The 19546-nt window shown below is 37.0% G+C and overlaps 1 protein-coding gene across 1 annotated transcript in view; it reads left to right on the forward strand.

Moving 5' to 3' along the window:
- LOC140162030 (uncharacterized) overlaps window positions 1–6117 on the forward strand; it is a 68107-nt gene extending 61990 nt beyond the window's left edge. Inside the window, exon 4 of the mRNA XM_072185320.1 lies at window positions 5951–6117. Coding sequence (XP_072041421.1) covers window positions 5951–6117 — 167 coding nt within the window. The remainder of the gene's footprint in view (window positions 1–5950) is intronic.
- The last annotated feature ends 13429 nt before the right edge of the window (window positions 6118–19546 follow it).

The raw sequence follows: 19546 nt of genomic DNA on the forward strand, positions 1-19546 counted from the left end.
TATATAAGATCATGCTCTATGTGTTCAAATGCCTGTATGGATATGGACCAAATTATCTCATTGAATCAATTTCATTGTACAACCAAACTCGTCTCGGCTTGCGTTCTGCACAGACACTACACCTCTCTCTGTACCAAAATTCAACCCTAAAGGCCTGCAATCAGCTTTCGACAAGAGTTTTTCTCTCACCGCACCTGAGAAAGGTCTCAAAACCTTCCTGTTCCCACAATAATCTGGTGGCTTTGTTTCAGTTTGCTGTTTTATTTTGCCTTTCAAATATTTTGTGTTCCATCTTGGCGCCGTGGTCTTTATGAAATGGCGCCCTATAAATGCCTTGTATGTAATGTAATGTAATGTTCTACAGAAACACCTTCACAAAGGCAAACAAAAAATTGTAAATGTCTAGAAACACTATAGGCATAAGTTGACCAACAGCATTATTACACCACCGATTACGGAGATATGATTTCCCTGAAATATTCGGATCAAAGAAAGGGATGTTCTTGACCAGTTTTAACCTTATATTTTGAAGCCAAAAATAATTATATCCTGCAGCGGTGGCGCAAAGAAAAAGTACTGCCAACAATACGCTGGCGAAGTTCTGTAATAATCGGATTAACTATACCGCGCTGCACTGGTACGTTCACGCGGTATCTCTGTATTGAACCATATCATGCTGATCAATGGCACCTGGCAAGAGAACTTTCCTGTTCAGGGGGGCTAGGGCCTGGAATGATCTTCTCCGAAACATTAAAAATCCCCTTCCTGTCAATGCAAATGTCTTCAAGAATACTAACTTGCAATAATATCTCTTTTATGCAGCACATTGTGAATGTAATAATTATATGTTATTTTAATTTCTTATAGCTAGTATGTGTATAATTTATATGGTATTAATTTTATGACTTTAAGGGAGGTGTAATGAGCGAACCGTGGTTTGGATTCCAGAGGGAGGGTGTCTGTAAGAGGCACAGCCATCAGAAAATGAATAACTGAGATCAAGCCCCAAATAAACTTACTGCAATAATTTTCCAAGTCTTTAAAAAAACAGACATAGGTGGGAATCGAACCCAGCACCTTCCGTTTCTGAATCAACAGATAGTATCACTAAGCCAACTTCCTATCTGCACTAAAACTGTGATATTAATTCTTGATAATGTTTAACGGAAAAAATCAATACTAATGTACGATGTCATTCAAAATCAAATAGAAGTCCCACAACTAAAGTAGCAATCGATAAATCTGCTCACTCAATCATCAAATAATCAATCGAAAAATAAATAAATAAATAAATAAATAAAAATAAATAAATAAATAAATAAATAAATAAATAAATAAATAAATAAATAAATAAATAATACAAAAAGAAATTATAAATTAGTTTTTCTAGGCCCTACGCTGGAAAAATAAAGCAGCATAAGAAAAGTAACAGACGCACGGTTTCGAACAAGCGACGATCAGAACAGCAACGAAGAAACGGGCCACAACGCCTTAGACCGCTCGGCCATAGAAGCACACAGTCCTCTCAATGTCAAAAAAATATATTAACCTTTAACGTTACGCAATATTGGCACATGACACGGGCACATGTCTGTGGGTAAAGATACTGCATGATAGAAAGGCGTGCAAAGGGTCTATCCCTGAAGTTAATGGTCATTGACATGTAACCAATTCTTTGTATACCAGCCGTATACCAGCTACAGTCAACCTATACAATGAAGTATATTATTAGGCGTTGACGCAATCATGAATGCGGGAAGTATAAAACCATATTCAACCCCGAATTCAGAGGTCGAGTTTGGGTTGTTACATGCAAATTCAAACTAATTCTATCATGAAAAAACCCACCAAGAGGACTACGATACTTATTCAGAGCCAATCTACATTCTGTTATTTACAAAAGCCGACGATCAAAGTAAAATTATAAAAGGAGCAAGACCAGATATCAACGTTAAATCACGGTAAGCCTAAAATCGCATCGAAAACGCCAAAATGCAGTCACAAAATTTATAATATTACTAAATCACCACAACGAATTGTAACGTAGGTATGCAGCTTAGCAATAACAAAGTATGTGCAAAAAGATTTGTCTTTGGCATGTCGCCTTTTTGAAATATCGCTAAAAATATGAAATTTTGGAAAAACGCCCCAAAATTTAAAACAAACACGAACCTTCCAAAATATATATATATATTAGCACTCGGCGGCCCAGTCACTACCTGTCGCTGTGATTTGGGGGTAACTCGTTACTTCCCTTCTCCAGATACCTGTACTTCAAGGTCGCTCATACCCCATGCCTTAATGTATATTTTTAAATTCTTTTAAATACATGTTTGTTGTTTATCTGTGTTGTATCCTGGGCAGCAAGGGAGAACAGTGCTGGTCACTGATTGCACGTCCCAGGTTAAAGAAGAAATAAAAAAATAAATAAAAAATAAGAGCGGTATTGTATTCAATCTGTGATTGCAGACATACACAGGTGATGAGTACAACCCGCTTGTAGTGTAGCGCGATATATTCAACATTGTTTTCACCTATTCGCCGTCGAAGTGACGTCATAATCGGACTAACTACCATAGCAATAGATGAATACAATTTTTGAATAGATCGCCCTGCACTACAGGCAGATTGCACTAATCACCTGTGTATGTCAGCAAACATAGATTGAATACAATACCGTCTTTTCAATGATATTAATCTTACATGTGCGAGTGATCAGCCTTTCTTTGGCATCTATGGTTCAATGCATCGGTACAGCGTGAACGTTGTAATGCGGGGCGATATAGTCAAAATTGTATTCATCTATTGCTATGGTAGTTAATCCGATTTATTACATCACTTCGGCAGCGTATATTCGTTCATACCGACTGAAAGATCCACCACACAGGCATGTGCGAACATTTCACCGAGTATAAACTACGAACTTTCCGGATGTCAAACTTCCAACTTTGATGGGGTTTAAACGGGCAATGAGCTGCAACGTGTTGAAGCCATAATATGTGATTTGCACCACTCCGACGCCCTCAATTCTTCTCGAATTTCTGCATTTTGCATCATTGTAATGCCCGATGTTGGTACTAAAATACCATGTAAAGACTATTACAGGCTTTAGGTCCCAAATTAAAACAAACCTTATGGAAATGTACACTTAATACCTCTTAGTTTGGAATTCTTATTTTTCTCCCTTCGCTTAAAATTAACTGATCTCTTAGCATTTATACTAAAGTCTGCACAAAAAGTAACTCAGCTGTTATAAATACGGCTATAGATTCAAAACTAATAATTGTTTTCACAATATTTCAACATAAAAAGAAGGATGATTTATTTACGCGTATTTTGATACCCCATTTGTCCAATTTTGTTCAATATTGACAATACAGCAGTCTTTTGAAAGAAAAATACCCCAATTTAAAAGTTGCAGTTATTTGTATTGATTTGAAGTAAGCGCGAAGATAATGGCGTGCTTTACGTGTATACATACAGTGCTGGCATTATAACCATTGATCGCTGTAAACTGCATTTTTTATATTCGGGTATTTTTCTGTAAAAGCACTATGTTGTTAATTTTGAACGACATTTGACGAATGGGGTATCAAAATGCGTGTAAATAAATCATCCTTCTCGCTATGTTGACATATTGTGAAAACAATTATTAGTTCTGAATCTATAGGCGTATTTATAACAGCTGAGTTACTTTTTGTGCAGACTTTATATTCACAAACTGTCAGGGAACGTATCTGTTACGACATCAACGTAACGCCAGGACTTTTTACCATTAATAGACCTGATTATATTTTTACTTTAAAACCATTGTTTTATGTACCACATACAAATATAACTCTGGAGTCTACTTGATTCATCACATATGAGAACATTCATCCAATTATTTTCATTATTATGTTTTCAGAATCTTGCTTCCTATACCTCTCCACACAGTTTAAAACGTCAAGAAAATAGCATATTGGATGCATTTCGAATCCAATTTTAGCGCCACCTGGATCCCAATCCCCCGTGATTTTTAAAATCGCCGATTTTGCCGCCAATTTTAACGCATTGCAAACAGCAACGACCGTATGTGAGACTAGCGAACATAAACGCACTGAATGAGACTATTCATTCGTGAACTCAATTTTGTTTATTTTGCTGTCAAACCGGGAGAATTTGATTTTCTACGGACGCGGAAAAAGATGTTTAATTTCATGATTCTAGGCTTGAAAATAAACGTTGTGATGTACTAAATGCATGTTTCAGCTGGTAAGAAATGAAGAAATTAATGTGGTTTGTTGAAATATCTGTGGAAAGTACAAAAAAATATCAAAAACCGGTGCTAAACCACTACGTAAAAGCTGCAGAATTCGGCAATCTCACACGCTCGGACATCAAAAATTATCAAATTTTCTGACCAAACCAGAGGATTTATACCTGCCAAGTGCCAAATATCACTTTTTGAACTAATTTAAGACTCTGCAAGGTGTGAATGATGTTAGCACAGACACGGTAGGGTTTTAGATAAGCTTATGAAATCGGCAAATATAGTCCACCCAAGTGCACTGTTGCCTTGGTTCTTGCACTGGCTGCAGGCTTGCACTCTGTTTTTTGTAGCTTAAGTTACACTTTCTTATCAGTTTATTGCCTATCAAATATCATTATAAACGCTTTATTACTTCATATTTTTAACCATCATAATTCAATTATATCATTTCGCAACTTACGAACGACTCGGAACGAGTACGTAACTTCATGAGACATAGGGATTTTTTTCCCATTTTTTTCCTCTAGTGTTGGTAGGCAATCTCTGGGAAGTGCAGATTAGTAAATAATTTTAGTGAAATGTATTTTACAATACGTTATATAGTTACGATGGATTTTGAGACTTACGAAACGCTACGAATCGTCATAAATTTTGGTGAAATGGATCCCCATTGATGTAAGTGTTACGGAAACTTTCAAAAAAAAATTTTCAATTTTTTTTTTTTGCTCTAGGCATGTAAGATCAGTCGATTTTGACCACTCCCCAAAAAAAAAAAATCACGAACAAAATTTGAATTTTGTATTTTTAATAAAGATTCTGAAAACATAATAATGATAAAATTGGATGGTTTTTTTCACCCAATGCAAAATTTATTGGTCTCGCTATGAGTTTTAAAATATTGGACTCGACTACGTCTTGTCCAATATTTTAAAAACTCATAGCTCGACCAATAAATTTGTGCATTGGGTTCAAACCATCCAATTTTATATCACAGTTTGTCATCCATAAGAAATATGGTAACGTATCTGTTAACAATATTGGCGACATAGTCTCAAAGACCTGTTGGAAGAATTTAATAGCCTGTTTTGTTATGTTGTATACTCTATAATTAGGGCATGATACCAGCTAATGAAATGTACCTATAATCATTTATATGTGATGCGATCAAGCAAAATCAGTCGGAACGCGGAAATATTAAATTTTCAGTTTCTTATAGAATAGTATAACGCATTTACAAAGCTGCTATTTGCAGAAAACCCTATTGAAATTGGACAACCAGTTTCAAAGATATGAGCTATCAAAGAGTGTCCAAAACAACATGAAACAAAGGGAAATATTTCCTCCTTTGTTTGGATGTATCTCAAAATCAATATTTCCGAGTTCCGACTGATTTTGCTTGACCGCATCACATAATTTAACGAGAAGGGACACATTATTACCGAACGCACCTTGGCTGGCGACATTGAGGATAACAAAGGATATGCATAATCAGCTTTATTGTTTTATACTTTCCTTCTCCAGATACATGTACTTAAAAGAACTCCTAAGCACTAGTATAAGTTATATCAATAAAAGTCATTTCTTTCTGACGAAACAAGTCTGAATAGGACTTGAGACTACGGGCGACACAGATTTGGCGTTTTGAACACTTTATTTATTGGAGAATGAGCCTCTAATTGTTTCCATTATTCTTAATAGATCCTCGAGGCCTAGCTCTTGACGTAGAGGAGAGAAAACTTTTCTTCACGAATGCAGCAGGTGGTGTGTATTGTGCCAGCTTAGATGGCACTGGTGTGAAGAATATTGTGGACATTGATGATGGCTTTGGCGCCGACTCAATTGTAGTGGATCGGTTAAGAAGGTAACATAAAATGGGATATTGCGGACGCACACCCCTATAATGGTGCCCAAAATAGTTATTTGCAAATTAAAACTTGGAAATCAGAAATGCAAAATTTTGAGTGATAATTTTTGGAAAATACTTACCTGACCATGTGCTCCAGTCCAGTCACATTTCTTCATTTCTCCATGCTTCAATCTTTTGTGCTCCAATTTGGTTTTAGTTATTCTTCATTTTAAACAAATTCTTGTCCTTTCGTACACTTACCATAATCATTATTTTTCTATGCAAAGGAAAATTTACTTTGTCAAAGTTGGAGGTACTACTCCCGCCGATGAAGACATAATCAAACGGTGTGATTACGATGGAGCCAACGTGGAGGATATACATTCTGGTAGCGACACAGTTGAACCAAAGGGACTTATTATAATTCTTGAAAGTAGGTTAAACAGCATTTAAAAAGGGTGATGTTTCATATTTCTTAGGGAACCAGCTTATTTGATGCAGTATGATCTACTGAGCATTTTCATCCGAAATCGGCCAAAAAATGAGTTGGTGCCGGCCAAAACAAGTATTTGGACAGGGGATGGGGGTGGGGTGTCTGAAAATCAATATTTTCAAAAAACAAAATCAATATTATAATGCCTAATTCTGTTAAAGTTGGTGCTGATTTGTATGTAATGCATGTCTAGAATTCCATTTATGAAAGTTGCATATAAATTGGAGTTGTCGTTTTCTTAAAATGGCTGTTTTACCGTATGCTGTTTTACCAAATGCTACAATTATGCTACAAAAAGTTAACCATTTTGTATCCAAAAGAGGCAAATTTATAACTTGTAAAGTTTTCTAGACATTAAAGCCATATTATAACATTTGCTGAGGAGAACGCCCTAAAAAAAATTAAATTCAGGTTTTTGCACGATTGTAATGTACTTTAGTAAACAAAGATTCTCTGCAAAAATCAAGACTTCAGGTGCTGTAGTTTTGTCAAAATCCGAGATTTTGAATAAAACGCCGGAACCGGATACCCCTTCCCTAATGACATGGGAGCTTTGCCAAAGAAACTGTCCTATTGCTTCAACCTAGCGTTTTTAACAAAGGGCGTCATTTTTTATCATCAAAACAAAAAGTTGCCATGATAGCCGTTCTCATCAAGTGCAGCTTTGAATTAATTTTGAACGTTTGCTAACAGTCTGTATAACCCTATACTGTAAACAAAGTGTTCTGAATTTAAACACTAAACATTGTAACAGTTTTTGAACATGTATAGGTGTTCTGATTGCATACACCAATTGTTCCAAACTTTAACACTACAGTATCATTTATGAGCATGGTGTGTTCACGTTTTGAACGCTAGGTGTTTGACCTCTAAACACATTGTGTGTTCTCATGCGCGTATTTTTTTTCGGGGGGGGGGGGCTTTGGGGCGCAAGCCCCCCGGGGTAAAAGCAGGGGGCGGCCAAAATGAAGGGGCGGCGGAAGAAGAAGGGGCGGCAAAAACAGGGGCGGCAAAAACGAAGGGGGCGGCAAGAAGAATTAGTAAATAAAAAAGGGGTGAAAATTTGATAAAGCATAATTTTTTTTTGAAAAATGGTACTATACATCAAAAATGTGCTGCTTTTAGGGCGCTAGCGCCTGAAACCGTTTTTTTTTTTTGCTCTTGACTTTTTCAAACGACCGAGAAAAAAATTGGGTCAACCTTTTCGGGCTTTTGAGGAAGGGGCGGCAAAATTGAATTTTCTTCAGCCCCCCGGGGTTGGGGCGGCCACGGCACGCCACGGCAAGTCCACGGCAAGTCCACTTGGCCCCTCAACATGTATACACTAAAGTTACCTATAGTTTCTTTGGGTTTTATAATGTTTAATACATGTTCCAGGGTGAAAACATCATGAAAGAAAGATTTGTTTTGGCCCCTGAACATGTATAAAACATTACCAAACTATACGCAACTTTAGTGTATACATGTTGAGGGGCCAAGTGGACTTGCGGTCTTCTTGCGCTCAGGTCTTCATACCGTAAACGTTCGCCTAATGGCGCTATGGCGTTTATAGAAATGAGAGAGCGCCCTCCCTGTAAAAGCCCAATATCATCACTGAAAATTAAGGGCGCGTGAAAACGTGAAACTTATCGACACATTCAATTATGACCAAGGTCAAACAACGATATTCTTGATAATGCGGTAATCATTCAGCTATTACGTAGTGGCCAAGTTAGCAGAGCATCGAGATCAGGATAGAGGGAACTTTAGATCGTCTCCCATGCAGAGATTTGGTTTAGAATGTCTGTCAATGTTTGTTTTTCTGATTTGGGGAAATGGTATCTCTTTTTGCTTAAAATCTGTTAATTTGTATTTGTTTAGGTACTTTTTTCTCTATTCTGTTGATTTTATTTTTATCGTTTTTTATTTATTTATTTTATTTGTTTGTGTATTTTTTTCATGATTCTTTGTTTCTCTGAGCGTGTTTATAGTGGGAGCAGATGTGCGGTACATTGTGGTATAATTTCTATCCGGTCAGAAATTATCCGGATACTTGCCCACTGTAAACACTAGCAGTATAGGTATGCGGGACATCGATATCCTTCTCAACCGAAGGATATTTTCGCGAGATATTTGCACTGTAAACACATCAGTATAAATTGTGTACGGTATTACCGGAAGTAGGAGCTTCTTCATGATGCGTAGGATGCGCGCATGACATTCGGAACGATTCTCACCCCAAGAGTTATCAAAACAAAAGTTACATGTTCACCGCCATGATCATATTTACACCAACAACGCACATGTACAATATGAGCGTGCACAGCGCCCTCGTTCAGCTTAAAAAAATCTAGAAATTTCAGCCTCTCTGAGCCTTACTTGCACACGGTTGTTTGATGTATATAAAATTGGCTTCATTATTAAGTAAATGCAAACTATAGGTGGCGCTATTTATCCTAAATCATATTTCGTGATTGTAAGGGGTAGGTAATCAACACTGCCATTAAAATAGATGGAATATGTGAAACAAACAATTAAGAAATTTTATAAACATATTTCATCAAAAAATAATAGGAATTATTTGTATTAAAAGCTTGAAAGAGTAATTTCCAGTAACTAAATAGCGCCACCAATCTTGTCATAAATAGATACATTTTATATCCGAAAAAGCTTTTAAAAATGCTTTGAAAGTGAATAATGTTGTAAATGAGGGGAAATTAAAGTTGAAAATGACTCAAAAGCATCTTATACATTAGCATGATACCGCTTTGAGCTGTTTAAGCCTCAAATTAGTCTAAATATAAATGATCACATCAAACAACCGTGTGCAAATGGTAAACTTTGGAGGTGCGTAACTTCGTGCCCCATCATTATCCCAACCTGCATTTTGCATTTTTTTTTGAAGTACCAAATCGTCGGCAGAGTGCTACACTATCGTAAGTGCAGTTTGGACAGTTTTACAGGAAGAGCATATTTGTGTTTTGCCTCACTGTTTGTTTCCAAGTAGCCATAAAATGACATGGGAATGTAAAGCAATTTAATTTTAATTATATAAACTATATAAAATGGTGTTAAAATTAATAAAGCGATGAATTATTTACTGATTTAGATGTCGTAAGTGCCACATACGATAGTGTAGCACTCAAATAGAAATCTGTGTAGAGTGCAATACTATCGTATGTGCCACATACGATAGTGTTGCACTCAAATAGAAATAAGTGTAGAGTGCAACACTATCGTATGTGCCACATACGATAGTGTAGCATTCATTGCTAAATTAGGATATGCGTAATATCGGCTCAAATGTCCAATATTTTGTCATTTTATGTTTCTTAACAAGTGTTAATTTATTTTGGCACATAATATTTTGCAATAGTAAGACACCTTTTGCCGTAATGTTATCTCTCAAGATTTATTACTGAATCTAAAAATTAATAAAAACACCGGATTTATCGTCTCTATTACCAGTCATGGGAGCTATGAACGTAGCCAGCATGATGACAACGCATACAGCCGTCAGCGTCACAGCCAGTGATGCGTTAGAGACTGTTTTGAACTTACGATGGTGTAGCATTCCGTGATTTTGTTGTTTAGGCCCAATAAAGTAGCCTATGTGGCACATACGATGGTCTTGCAGCAAATGAAAAAAACAAAGTTAGCGTGCAAGACTATCATAAGTGGCACATACGATAGTGTTGCATGCATTAATTAAAATTGCATTGCACTTACGATATTTTATAATATAAAATAATTCAGCAATTTTGAAACGTAAAACCTGGTTTAAAATGCGTGTTTTTATATGGCCTTCCATAATCGTCAAAATCTCATTTTGGCCAAAAATGTCACTTACGATAGTGTAGCACTCTGGCGACGAAATGGTTACATTACAAAAAGAAAGAAAAAAAGTTGGGATCTTGATGGCGCACAAAATCAGCAAATCCAATGATTTGATGAAAAGCGCCCTCGTGCAAACTTCAAAGCATCATAACGGGCTGCGCCATCAAGATCCCAAGTCCGAAGAAGTTTGAAATTAAAGACCTCAATGGTAAGTTTCATTTTTCAGCAAAAAGTTTTTGGGATTTCGATGGCGCACGTAGTTAACAGAGGTCAAAGGTCAAAAATTCATATTTTCGCACATTTTTACATGCCTGTATTATTGCGCGCCATTAATAACATTATATCAAAGAAGAGGTAATTCTCGGCAAGTACTGAAAAAATTAGCTTGGGATCTCTTGATCTTCATATTTTTCTGATTTTTTGAAAATGGACTTGGCCTCATTGTGGAGGTCAATAATAAAATTGCCCTCGTAATGACGCACAATGTGGGCTTTTTACTGCATCACAATAAAGATGCGCCAACAAGATCCCAATTTTATTTTTCATCGTCTACCTTCTTTGGCAACTGGTAGACAAAAAAGTAACAGCTACTTGGGATCAAGTAGGCGCATTAATGTAAAAGAGGTCAAAGGTCAAGCTTTGTGCCAAATAATTGACGCATATTTGCCTATGTGCAGCACAAAAGTGGAACTTTGACCCGCAATAAAAATGTGCGCCAACATGATCCCATCTTATTTCTTGGATGATTGGGTAAAGGGGCTTATGTATAACTGATAACAAGTAAAAAAAAGTGGGATCATGTGGGCGTACTAATTCAATAGAGGTCAAAGTTCATACTTTGTGCTGAATTCAAATTTTGCCTACGTGCCTAAGTGGCACTTTGACCGGCAATAAAAATGTGCGCCAACAAGATCCCATCTTACTTTTTGGATGTTTAGCTAGAGGGGATTATGCGCCCACATGATCCCACTTTTTTTACTTGTTATCAGTTATATATAAGCCCTTCTAGCTAATCATCCAAAAGTAAGATGGGATCTTGTTGGCGCACATTTTTATTGCCGGTCAAAGTTTCACTTTTGTGCTGCACATAGGCAAAATAATGCCAATTCGGCACAAAGTATGCACTTTGACCTCTATTGAATTAGTGCGCCCACATGATACCACTTCCCATGCAATAGAGGTCAAAGTGCATACTTTGTGCCGAATTGGCATTATTTTGCCTATGCAGCACAAAAGTGAAACTTTGACCGGCAATAAAATTGTGCGCCAACAAGATCCCATCTTACATTTTGGATGATTGGATAAAGGGGCTTATGTATAACTGATAACAAGTAAAAAAAAGTGGGATCATGTGGGCGCACTAATTCAATAGAGGTCAAAGTTCATACTTTGTGCTGAATTCAAATTTTGCCTACGTGCAGCACAAAAGTGGCACTTTGATCGGCAATAAAAATGTGCGCCAACAAGATCCCATCTTACTTTTTGGATATTTAGCTAGAGGGGATTATGTATAACTAAAAGCAAGTAAAAAAAGTGGGATCATGTGGGCGCACTAATTCAATAGAGGTCAAAGTTCATACTCTGCTGAATTTACATATTTTGCCCATGTGCAGCACGGAAGTGGAAGTTTGACCAGCAATAAAAATGTGCACCAACAAGATCCCATCTTACTTTTTGGATGATTAGCTGGAGGGTCTTATGTACAACTGATAGCAAGTTAAGAAAAAAGTGGGATCATATGAAGGCACTAATTCAATAGAGGTCAAAGTTCATACTGTGCTGAATTGACATATTTTGCCCATGTGCAGCACAAAAGTGGAAGTTTGACCAGCAATAAAAATGTGCGCCAACAAGATCCCATCTTACTTTTTAGATGATTAGCTAGAGGGGCCTAAGTATAACTAATAGCAAGTAACAACAATAGCGCCAACAAGATCCCATCTTACTTTTTGGATGATTAGCTAGAAGGGCTTATATAACTGATAACAAGTTAAAAAAAAGTGGGATCATGTGGGCGCACTAAATCAATAGAGGTCAAAGTTCATACTTTGTGCCGAATTCATATTTTGCCCATATGCAGCACAAAGTATGAACTTTGACCTCTATTGGATTAGTGCGCCCACATGATCCCACTTTTTTTTTTAACTTGTTATCAGTTATATAAGCCCTTCTAGCTAATCATCCAAAAAGTAAGATGGGATCTTGTTGGCGCACATTTTTATTGCCGGTCAAAGTTCCACTTTTGTGCTGTACATAGGCAAAATATGGCAATTTGGCACAAAGTATGAACTTTGACCTCTATTGAATAAGTGCGCCCACATGATCCCACTTTTTTTACTTGCAATCAGTTATACATAAGCCCCTTTAGCCAATCATCCAAAAAATAAGATGGGATCATGTTGGCGCACATTTTTATTATGGGCCAAATTTCCACTTTTGTACTGCACATAGGCAATAATGCGTTACTTTGGCACAAAGCTTGACCTTTGACCTCTTTTATATTAGTGCGCCTACTTGATCCCAAGTAGCTGTTACTTTTTTTTGTGTGTACCAGTTGCCAAAGAAGCTAGACGATGAAAAATAAAATTGGGATTTTGTTGGCGCATCTTTTTGTGATGCAGTAAAAAGCCCACATTGTGCTATGTGTCATTAAAAAGAGGGCAATTGACCTCCACAATGAGGCCAAGTCCATTTTCAAAAAATCAGAAAAATATGAAGATCAAGAGATCCCAAGCTATTTTTTTCAGTACTTGCAGAGAATTACCTCTTTGATGAAATGCTATTCAGAGAGTCGGGTGACGTTGGCGCGCAATAATACAGGCATGTAAAAATGTGCGAAAATAGGAATTTTTGACCTTTGATCTCTGTTAACTACGTGCGCCATCGAAATCCCAAAAACTTGTTGCTGAAAAATGAAACTTACCATTGAGGTCTTTAATTTCAAACCTGTTCGGACTTGGGATCTTGATGGCGCAGCCCGTTATGATGCTTTGAAGTTTGCACGAGGGCGCTTTTCATCAAATCATTGATTTGCTGATTTTTGTGCGCCATCAAGATCCCAACTTTTTTTCTTGGTTTTTGAATGTAACCATTTGGTACTTCAAAAAAATGCAAAATGCAGGTTGGGATAATGATGGCGCACGATGTTACGCACCTCCAAAGTTTACCATTTGCAAGTAAGGCTCAGAGAGGCTGAAATTTCAAGAATGTTTTAAAAGCTGAACGAGGGCGCTGTGCACGCTCATATTTTACATGAGTGTTGTTGGTGTTAATATGTACCAACATTATCACAACCCCCCTGATTTGGGTACATAATAAGGGAGACTGGCTCTTAAGCCTAACATTGGGTTGTACATGATGTTTTGTTTGAAAAACTGATAAATAATCACATGAAACAGCCCAGAACAAAATATTAATTTCTGACATGATACGGTATACTCAAAATGCGGTATATTCACTATAAACACGCTGAGAGTTGGTTTTATCTCTTTTCATTTCATTTGGCTTTGTTTTTCTTGTATTTAACAATTAATATGGAGAGTATAAACTACTATGGTCTAATGGGTTCTCCCCTGAAATTATATAAAAGCAATATTAATTATTATTATTATTGTCAAGTTCGTCGGTTTTTATTAAACAGTATAAAACCCTCACATATCAAATTCGTACCGACTTCTCTATACATGCTTGCACCCAGATTCTTTTGTCGCGAGCCGAGTCTTTCAATTCGCTCGAGTGTCTTTGGCTATGCTTCAGTGGATATGAAAGGATTTAAAAGATAACCTCTGCCCTATTAATCCCAAGCTTTTGTCTGAAACTGCTCCACGGCAGTGGCGGCTGGTCTATAAGGGCTGGTGGGGCTAAGCCCCACCCAAATTCTCCCCAAAAGAATAATTTTATGAGATAATAAATTCATCTAAGATATTTGACTACTTTACACAGAAACATCCTGCAAAATGCCCACCATATTGCCATTGCATTCGGCTATTGCAGTAGGCCTATCACGCCGTAGTGATTTTCAAACTGCAAGAAAGGTACACATGCTGGTATTAAACTGGCAACTCCCATCTGGTCATCTGCCCATATGAAGCCTATGTTTTTTGTTGTTATTATTATTATTATTATTATTATTATTATTATTATTATTATTATTATTATTATTATTAGTGCTATTATTATTATTATTCAGTGGCGTACCGTGGCCGCCCCTTCCCCGGGGGGCTGAAGAAAATCCAATTTTGCCGCCGCTTCCTCAACAGCCCCAATTTTTTTTTACGGTAGTTTGAAAAAGTGAAGAGCCAAAAAAAAAAAAAAAAGGATTTATAGGCGATACTGCCCCAAAAGCAACACATTTTGATGTACAGGGTGTCTCAATAAAAATAGCCCCTGCGGATTTGGGGACGTAACTAAAAATGTCGGCATAAAATCAAAACTTTTTTAAAGATTCAAAAACCATGACGTTTCTTCTTTCAATTGGTACACAAAACATCAAAATCCGTTCACGCGTCACAGAGATAATTGGGATTTTACAAATAAACCCTTTTTTGGACCGTTCCAATGGGGCAATACACATTACTAATGTGCAGCATTGTAGTTTATAATGGACAAAAAGAGATTAAGTTCCTGGGTACTAATTAAAAAAAAATTAACCAATCATTTAATCTCTCAAAGAATGTTTTTCGCACCTTTCTGTTTGGGACAACAATATTGAAAACATTTCTCAAGAAACAATATAGGGCCAATCGGTCACTTAAGTTTTTACAGTCTACACATACATGACCAGAAAAACACGAAAAAGGCTTCTTTCCCAATAGCCTAAACAGGATTTACCCTTTTGAGCAAAAACATCTCTATACAGGAATATGGCGCATTTTAACAATAAATAAGCAGGATTTGTTTATCTGAAAGGCAGCACCAATACTTTAAAAAGAATACACACTTTATGTGATTTCTTTATCATTTTCCAATATAATGTTTGAGTGATGGTCCTGGTGCAAATCAGTTAAGGAAGCACGCTTTGCGAATTAAATGAATCCTAAACCATGCAAAGCTATGTAAATGCATCAACTATAGCGGATCGCAATTCTCCCGATTCATTATCTGAAAAATAATTTTTTCCTGGTCATGTATGTGAACATTATGAAACTTAACTGACCCAATGACCCTTTTGTTACTTGCGAAATGTATGAACTATATTTGTAATAGGTATATTTTCATATATTTTTAACCAAAAGAAAAAGATGTGAAAAAACATTATTTAGGAGATTGATTGATTGGTTGGTTGCTGTTTTTAACTCGTACTCGGCAAAACTGAGAGTTTACTTCATTTCTTTCTTCCATTCTAAACTACCTTGCAGCACATTATGTGTATTGCCCCATTGGAACGGTCCAAAAATGGGTCTATTTGTACAATCCCAATTATCTCAGTGACGCGTGAACAGATTTTGCTGATTTGCGCACCATCTTAAAAAGGAAACGTCAAGGTTATTGAATCTACAAAAATAGTTTTGATTATACTGCCGAAATTTTAAGTTACGTCCCCTAATCCACAGGGCCTATTTTTATTGAGACACCCTGTATAGTACAACTTTTTCACATTTTCCACCCTTTTTTCTTTACTAATTATTTTTGCCGCCCCTTCTTCTTTCCGCCGCCCCTTCGATTTGGTCGCCCCTGCTTTGACCCCGGGGACTGGCGCCCCCACAGCCCCCCCCCCCCATACGCGCATGATTATTATTATTAGTGTTATTATTATTATTATTATTATTAGTGTTATTATTATTATTATTAGTGTTATTATTATTATTATTATCACCATCACCCCCCCACACACACACACACACCCACACACACCCACACACCCCACACACCTACATTAATTTTGTTTTCAATGTATACAGACGAGGATCTCTATTGGATTGACGGCGTGTCGGAGGACTTGTACAAGGGAGGTTCAGGCAACTCGGTCTCTGTTATTTCAACTCTTGTCGGCTCCATACGCATCCAGCAGTACTACAGTAATATTAAATCATTCACGAATGTAAACGGCTTTCGTGTATTCTACAGTAAGTGCTCGCCGGGGTTACTCAAATTTAAATGTGACGGGGTATGAGCCTACAGGACGTCGGGAAGTAGGGGGTCATTTGGGTATAACTCAATGCAAAATAAAACTACTAGAAACGGGCTGTGGTCGATTGCGATCGCTAGTGACCTCTAAATGTGTTATGATCCAGATCTGTGAAGACCCTACTTTCACAGTGTGTAATTTTAACCCTAACACGTATAAATCTTACAAAATCTTACAAGGAAAACCACTGCGCATGCATGCATTCCACGTGATGCCATTGCGCAATCAATAACTTATACAATAACTTATTTTCATATTTTGTTAGTTTAGATAACAAATCTTCTACAAATTGGTTAAATTCACGTACATCTTGACCAGGTGACCTGTAAACAATACCAATTACAATATTTCCTGCAGAACTGACACCTTCTAATACAGGTTGACGACCCGGGGGAGGGGGGGGGCACTCAGCTATATTGGTGTACACATGCGTGAACAACGGTTTTAAAAACACCCCCTAAACAGGTTCTACCCTGTTTTTCAAAATCACCCCTCAACAGGTTTTTAGCGCGCTTTCCCCCAAAAAGTACCCCTAAAACAGGTTCTGGTCAAAATTGGACCCCTTAGCAGGTGCTTTATTAATATCAACAATACACTTTAATGGAGAGGGTCACAATGGCTAAAAACGAATTACAATGTACACATTCTTTTAAAATTCATCAGGTAAGAATTTATTTCAAATAGAAAGCAATATATCAAACTATGAACTTCCAAACCAAATGGCTTTCATACACAGTAATCATCAATCCTTCTTTTGAAAAAAAAAATCATACCCTGGAATTTGTATCATAGATAAAAAAAAGCTAGTACAGTAACTTTAAGTACCATGAGAGAACTAGATGAGAGGATATTCATGAAAGATTAAAAAAAGTTTTTACTTCGTCGACCGAGAAAAAAAAAACGATCGAGAAAGATCGAGCATGTGGTGGAGGCAATGGGTGGAAAATTCACATCTCGTTTCATGCAGAAATGAACGCTATAGCTAGTATGGGGGACGGTCATCAATACACTGTATTGGGTATAGCATACATGGAGGGCCGGGATGGGGCGCTGTATTATCATAACGATTGGTACGATGCTAATTCTTAATTGGGAAAATTTGCGAGGGGATCGACAAGTGTTCAAATCTGATACTTCTTATTTCCTAGAATGTCCGAAAATTTAACCACTTAACGCGTTTTGCTGGTTACAAAAAACACCCCTTTTTGTTGAAAAACGGCGTTACACGTTCGTAAAAAAAGACCCCTTTTTACGCGTGTTTTTGTTCACGAATGTGTACACCAATGGACAATTTGATGTGCTCTAATGTCCCACAATAAATACTGTCCAAACGTTCATACCCCACCCCTTAAACGGGAGAAGAATTAGGTCATTACAAACATAACAATGCCAGTATTTGGTATTGAGGTTTTTACGAAATTCCTGAGAAGTAACATCACTACATTGTTTATGTTTAAACCTTTTACAAATAGTACACATCAATCTTCTTTGATTTTTTTAAACATGTTTTAGGCACACCGCACAGGATCAAGACATGATAATAAACACCAAAAATTTGTCCGTATTTTCCTTTAGTCAAGTGATCTGGTGATGACTTTCTTAAATGTCTCTAGATCCGATTTCAATTGCTCTACCAACTGAGCTAATAAGTCAGATGGAGAAGTACATTGATGTTATTATCTATAGGCCTTCAGTTCAACGACATTTTTGAATTCTGACCATAGTAAACAACGTCCGATTTCGGTGATTTTGGTGTCTAATTATATGTTTTCTTGCATGAGAAATACAACTAAGCAAATTAAAAATCTATACAAGGAACCGATGACCCTCTTTTTGCAACATGGCTGCCAGAAGCATCCATATTGTAATTAGGAGGTCATCGGTTCCTTGTACAGTTTTTTAAGTTGCGTAGTTGTATTTCTCATGCAAGAAAACATAAATAGTCACCGAAATCGGACGTTGTTAACTATGGTCAGAATTCAAAAAGGTCGTTCACCTGTGAACATTTTTCGTCATAGCGCCCTCATGAAAGGTCTGACACATAACATAACACAAACTATACATTTTTGGAGTCCTCATGACCACACGAAAAATGTAATATATTACTTGAGGGCGCACACCACTAAATAATCGTCCTATTGAAATACACGGGAAAATACAAGAAAGTAAGTTTGTTTTTCTACCCCATGTAACAACATTTTTAATATTTTGATCGAATCAACGTCTTAAATAAAGATTAAACTTTTATTTAAATTTGATTTTTGGGACAAGTTGAGAAAAACTTGAGAGATACGAACTCCTGAACAGCGCCATCCCGAATTTCAGCCGACACTCTCGCCTCTTGTTCCGGCCATGATATTGTTCCGAGGGCCTATTGCCCATGTACATTCGATTCGGAACATTTTCTGAACAGATTTGTAATGTTGATCTCCTATTCTATCGTTTTTATCAAAACAACCAAGAGTCACTCAAAAATAACCTTCAAATCTTTGTTCTATGAGTTGGTCACGAACTCTACAGGCTGGTCTTCTACTAATAAGCTACCCTTAAAGTTATAACGCTCAGAGTCCCATCCAACCAATTTTTACGACATGGTTGACTATCGGTCATGTGTCGTGAACTGGGATACCCAATATGGTGGTGTTGTTTCATCTTGAAGTAAAAAATTACTTATTTGTAGTAAGTAAACAACTTTCAAAGTTCTAAATAAAAAAAAGTTGTGACTAATTAAGTAAACAAAGACCCAAGATGGTGCAATTGGGATACGGAATTAGGATACGGTTCACATGTAAAGTCTATGGGAGAAAATGTGCACGCAGTTCCTGAAGGCTTTTCTGTATTAGAACAATGAATAAAACATTTATAAGATACTGTTGTAAAGCTACTCAGTTGTACGCTACTTTCATACCAAATATAATTCTCGATATTCACAATAAGGGCGCCGCCAGCGGTTTGCGATGTAATCGTGATGTATCATGGGAAAAGGTCGACATCCAAGTCCGCGCAATACGA

Source organism: Amphiura filiformis, chromosome 10 (genome assembly GCF_039555335.1).
Source record: "Amphiura filiformis chromosome 10, Afil_fr2py, whole genome shotgun sequence".
Taxonomy (NCBI): domain Eukaryota; kingdom Metazoa; phylum Echinodermata; class Ophiuroidea; order Amphilepidida; family Amphiuridae; genus Amphiura; species Amphiura filiformis.